The 6,000-nt window shown below is 44.4% G+C and overlaps 1 protein-coding gene across 1 annotated transcript in view; it reads right to left on the reverse strand.

The window, feature by feature from the left end:
* The window catches only part of AMFR (autocrine motility factor receptor), a 30,531-nt gene extending 24,906 nt beyond the window's left edge, over positions 1-5,625 (reverse strand). The window contains exons 1-4 of the mRNA XM_026082330.1: positions 5,485-5,625; positions 4,454-4,546; positions 2,293-2,457; positions 341-493 (exon numbers count right to left, since the gene is read on the reverse strand). Coding sequence (XP_025938115.1) covers positions 341-493; positions 2,293-2,457; positions 4,454-4,516 — 381 coding nt within the window. The 5' untranslated portion in view covers positions 4,517-4,546; positions 5,485-5,625. The remainder of the gene's footprint in view (positions 1-340; positions 494-2,292; positions 2,458-4,453; positions 4,547-5,484) is intronic.
* Between the last annotated feature and the right edge of the window lie 375 nt (positions 5,626-6,000).

A 6,000-nucleotide genomic window follows, 5' to 3' on the forward strand; every position in this document is an offset into this window, starting at 1 on the left:
CGTCCCTTCTCTAATGGGCATCTCAACTAACTCTTCTTGCAACATTCATGAAGCACAACCATTACTTTTTCATACACTGACATTTGATTTCAGCCATCATCTTACAGATTTATCCTCTCATTCTCCTCTTCAAACAAAGATGATCTGCAAGTCTTAAACTTTAAACAGAGAAAGCATGCAGATCTGGCAACCATGAAACAGGGGAGGGGCTGTTTGCATCTTCTGAATTTCTTCTGGAAACTAATAGAAAACCCACCACCCATAAAAGAGTCCCACATATCCCCCAAACCATGAGTGAGAAACAAGGCAGAAGCACCCCCACGTCTGCAGGGAGCCTCACCTCTGCTGCCATGAAAGCCAGCGTGTGCATTCCATGGGTGTAGCCGATAACCCCACAGACAACTGCTAGTCCGCAGCAGGACAGGAGCATGGCGATGAGCAGGGTCAGGACTCTGATGTGGCTGCTCATGGGTGTGGTAGGAGAAAAGGAAAGCTGCAACATAAATACACAACAGGTTTAAAGGAGTGCTTCATCAACCCTGCCCTCCATACTCACCTCACCAAACAAGTCCTCATTCAGGAAATTCTTTTGTTTTCCAGAATAAAACCAATGGCACAATCTCAACCACCTAATGTAGCAACAAATGATGCTGAAAGAAAGCTAAAACCACACCGCATCCCAAAGTCTTGTTCATCTCACTGTCATTTATGTTCACAGGGTTTTTGAAGCTAGGAGGGATCATTATCATTATTTAATCTAATTTTCAGATCACCTGTGCAAGAAAACCAGACTCTCACCTAGCAGTTTCTGCATCAAATCCACAGCATCTGCGTAGGACAAGCATGCCTTTTAGAAGGATGCCTAACTTTGATTTAAAGACTACAAGGGATGGGAATAACAACTCTGACAGATTTTGCACCTTACAGCTGATCTGAATTTGTCCAGCTTCATCTTCCAGCCACTAGTTCTTCCACAGTTATTTTCTTCTGGAAGAAAGAAGCATCTCCCTCAAAAAGCTCACTTGCAGCTAGGGACAGCTGGACAGTCTAATGAAAATAGTTCTCCGTCTCATTCAATAGTACATACAACTTACTAATCCTCTAAACTACCTTAATGGCAGGCTACACCTAAACTGTTTAAATCAAAGATGACACAGGAGGCAAAACATCAGCGCTGGAAGGGCAAGAACAGGACAAAGAAATAAGAAGCTGCCCAAAGTTGTAGCCTGACCCGACTGAATAAGTTGACTCCCGTGTTTTGTTGTTAAATTCATTCTTCCTCATTAATATTTGGTTCTGTTCCACATCCACCCCAATGAGCTTGCAGGGCAAATCACACATGTGCCATTTTGTCCAATATTATGATACAAGCTTTGAAGGCAAAAGAAAAACCTCTTTCCAAGTTTCCTCTCAAGAACACATAATAAAGATATCTTCCCGCAGAGGCTTTGCTCTTTTATAGCTTTCTGAACACCACTAAAACACTACCAGACAACTGCCTTGCTCATTTCTGTCTCAATTTTCCTAATACCAACCAATCTAATTTCAGTACTCAGCTACCCCCATGAACTGACAGAACTTACCGGATATTAATAAAAAAAATTACAAAGTACTAAACTATCAAAAGGAAATTCAGGAATTCATTTTAGTTTAAATGCTTATTCCAGGACAGAGGAGCTGAGGAAAAGACATGTACACTATAGATGTTTAAAGAGCAAAATTTATTGTTCAGATTCCAGTTCCTTCCTCCTTGCCTAGCTTTCAATTTCTGTCTCCCTCTGTTGAATTTATTCTTGGTATTAACACAAACTGGGATATAGCTTATGTGAAAAACTTGTATAGTATATTGTAAAGCCATTTGCAGTCAACATTTGGTAGATGTAAATAGCACTATTAGCATGAAACCTGAGCACAGAATCCACAGAAAGAGGCTTTACAGATCAATCCCAAAGGGCACCAATCTAAGGGATGCACCGTCGTCAAGATTTCTTCGCTAAGGAGAGTTACACCTTACGGAGTTACATAACAGAAATTACATGGCACATACATGGGCCAATTTATTAAAGAAAATAAGCATCTTAAGCTCTATTTGTCTGATGGTAAAACTGAAGGAGTAAGACTGGTATGGCACTCCAAAGGAAATATATTTGAAGCTGATGGGAGGTGCACGTGTTCAGCACCTCAGGGTGGGGAAAAGGTCTAAATGATCTGTTTGCAACCCATCATGAGTCAATGCCCAAACCAGAAAAGGAATCTGCACGTCCCAAAAGATAGCCCTTAATCAAAGCTTACGTATTCAAAGCGATCCTTGCAGAGCTGAACCATGAGATGAAGAAACACAAGTCCAGAGAACCAGAGGCACCACATGACCACTTCTTCCACTGTCTGAACATTCAGCACGCCAAAAATAAAGATGAACTTGTAGAAAATGAAATTCCAGAATTTATCCTTCAGATGCTGAAAAAGAAGACACTTGGTTACTGTAGTGAAAGCACTGACAACTCACGTCTGCCTGCCCATAGCAGATAAATAGGCATGGGAGAAAGGGAGGGAGGGAAAAAGAGTTAAAAAAGGATGCAAGTAGCGACATGAAAATACGTTAACAAAAGACAGTTGCATACTCAACTAGAATAATATTTGTTAACCTTACAGAATCTCAAACCATATTAGAACTATTAGAAGCCCTTAGTATCTATTCAGTCTTTTGCACCACTGCAGCAAAATAGCGCTACATAGTGCACAGCGCAGTTTCCTGCCATATTTCTAAAACAGTGCTTAGCACAAAGGAGGTCTGGTCTTGGTCAGATTTTCCATGCCCAAGTAATGTGGCTACTGGGCCACAAATACCAAGTTTTCTTTGCTAGATTGGTTAGATTCACGGCCATGCTTAGTTAAACCAAGTGCCCACCTAACCTAGCACCCTGCTTCCAAAAAACTGTCAAAAAGCTACCTTTCTCATCAAGTGCAGAGATGATTAAGAAAAGCTGACAAAGTCTGCTCTTAAAAAGCACAATGCCTACAGTGAAGAACGAGATGGATGAGCAATAAAAACCAATTATTCCCACACACACACAGTAGGAAAGAAACAGTACGATGGTCTCAAATAGCAGATAAAAAAAAAGCAGCTGGTTGTGGATAGAAAAATTTTATGAAATAGAATGTTTTGTTCAAGAACAGGATGAAATCACCAGTAGGATAGTTAAGATGGGCACAGAATTCCTTCAGGATGCCAACATTATTGGCTCATCAACATTAATAAACAGCTTTCCTTTAAATGAGAATTGGAGCATACCCCAGCTGCGCAAAAGCAAATGAGTCCCACACTGTTACTGCTTTTCAGGCCTGTTTTGAAGGGAGCTGGGAACATTCTGGAAGTTATCGCTGGTTAAAAATCCACATCCTTATGGTCCATGTAGGATAGAAAAAAGAAAAAAAAATCTGGCCCAAAGCAATTTGGGAGTGCCTTGTTTCAAATGCCCTTCACTCAGAGGCTGTAAGGGCTGTGAATCACAAGCTTTGGGAGACCTGTGACTATTAATGAGGCCGTATGTGCCACACGGCTCCGCACGTCAAAAATCCTCACGGCCCGATTTTTCCTAGAGAACTGCATTTACACACAGCAACTTTGGCTCCTTTTTACTTTTATTTTTTTACTACACCAATATGATTCGTGCCACTGCTGCTGCTTCCGTCTTTTGCAGGAACTTGTTTTTAGGAACTAAGGGCTTTACTGGTCCTCTTGCTGAATTTTTAAAAACCTTCTCACCTAGCCCAAGACCAGAACCAAACAACTTGAGTTTTCAGCCCTTTCATCTCCCTTCTCTGGGCACATGCCTGCCTACCCCTTTTATACCTGAGGATAGATAAACCATCCATCCGATGTCTGAAGATAAAAAAATACGTGCACTCCTCCGGCAGTCAAGCCACAAAGCAATGTACAAGAACAAACTCAACCTGCCAGTGCAGATGACTAACTAACTATGAAATGCAGAGGAAGAGCTGTCAAATGCAAACTTAATAGCAAAGAACATATATATATAAATAAATAAATATTCTGAAATGAGGTACACTAAGAAATCTGACAACATTTATTAAGGAAGGAGGATTTTCAAGTTGACCATGGGCTTGTAAAATACGATAGCAATGATTAAAATGAAAAATTCCACTCAGAAATAAACTGGAAGCTTGTGGCTGTGGCTACGAGCTACGTAATACTTGCGTGACAAATCGAAGGGCTTCTTGGGTGGATTTTCACCTCTGCAGTTTCACTGAATAACATTTTACAGAGCGAGAACTCCAAATGGTAAGATTTAAGTTTATACTGTTTTAAAACTTACATTTATTGTATAACCTTCAGCAATTTTATATAGAAAACTACACCAGTCATCCACCAAGAAATTAGGCTACATGAAAGCAACACAGATATCCAAGACAATGCATTTGTCTGTCTTACCTGCCTCTCACTGACACGAAGAGGACCAAACACCATATACTGGATGAGTTTAGCAACCAGCATCAGAACACAGCAGGCAGTGTTCACTAGTACCTGAAAAGAAATAAAGCAGTCAGCGGCAAATACTTCAGCTCTGCTGGAAAAGGGAGCGGGACGGGGAAAGCAGGAGTCTAGCAGAACCGTCTGTCGCTCATGAAATGGGGGTTGGTTGGTTGTTTTATTGTTTTTTCTTTTTAAAGGTGTAATTTAAGTGTGGCCTCTTCCAAGACACGTATTGTAGCTGATAACTCCCTTGATTTTCTTTCTAGGCACACTAGCGTGGTCAGTTTGATATCCAGTATACCCAACAAACAAATCCACCTCCTCATGATAAACTGATATAGATTGGCAAATTTTAGCACTAAGGAACATGGAGCTGGAAACTTATAGATCACCAAGGTGTTTATTTTGATTAACATATAGAAGATGAGAAAACTCCAGCTTGAACCTGTCAACTGTCACAAGAACAAGATTCAGAGACTGTCTCCAAACATATTCAATAACATGTATGCTTTCTATAACTACACCGCTTAAATCCTTCTTGGATTACAGCAGTGGGCAACTGCTTTAAACCAAAGCAGTAAGGAGCAGAACACACCAGCCTGGGAAAATGGTTTCTATTTGACAGTGACACTTGCAACTAACTTTTAACCTATACAGAACAGTAAAAGGCGAGGAAAAGAAGCGGTGAAGCAGCCTCATCCTGTCATTGCTACAGGACACGCAACCAACTTTTCTAGGGCTCTTAATTAAAGTTCCCAAACCCAAGTTTCCAAACGGACTCAAGAGGCTTAATATCTTAAGCGTATCCAAACTGCAAGTCTCGGTGAAGCAGGCACGTCGTAAAGCGGACGTCTAACAGCCTAACGCCACCTCCGCCCGACAGACGCGAGGCAGAGTTAGGCAGCGACCGCCCAGCTGGGTCTCCCAGCGCGCCCTTGCCGAGCCTTTACCCGCGAGGCCCCACGCAGGGATGAGCGAGCGAGAGTCACCTGCTCGTATTCACACCGCTGTCAGGTTCGGGTCCCAAGAGCCGCACGAATTCTTTTTTTCTCCCCTTTCCCGTTTAGGCGGTGGGAACGGTTCCCGCCAGCTGCGCGGCTCTGTTTTTTTACACCGCGCCTGCAGCCGGGGCCGAGCACCCGCCTCTCCGCACCGCCGCCGCGGGGCAGGGCAGGGCGAGGCGAGGCGAGGCGAGCCCGGCCCGGCCCGGCGGCCCCGCGCCCCCACCGGCCCGGCCCGGCCCGGCGCCCCCACCGGCGGCCGCTGCCCGGGAGCAACAGCTTCTTCTCAGCTGCCGAGCCGCTCGGAGGCGCTTTCAAAACAAGAAAGCCCTCTAGAGGCGCGGACGGAGCAGGCGAGGCTCCCAAGCAGCCTCGGGAGCAGTTTAACGGCCTCCGGGCCGCAGCGGCGCCGCGAGGGCCCGGCCCGGCGCGGCCCGTTACGTTACAGGCCGGACCCCGACGGCTCCGGCCCGCCCCAAGCCGGCGCCCGCGGGCGGGGGAGCC

The sequence above is a fragment of the Apteryx rowi genome, unplaced genomic scaffold (genome assembly GCF_003343035.1).
Source record: "Apteryx rowi isolate R43461 unplaced genomic scaffold, aptRow1 scaffold_572, whole genome shotgun sequence".
Taxonomy (NCBI): Eukaryota; Metazoa; Chordata; class Aves; order Apterygiformes; family Apterygidae; genus Apteryx; species Apteryx rowi.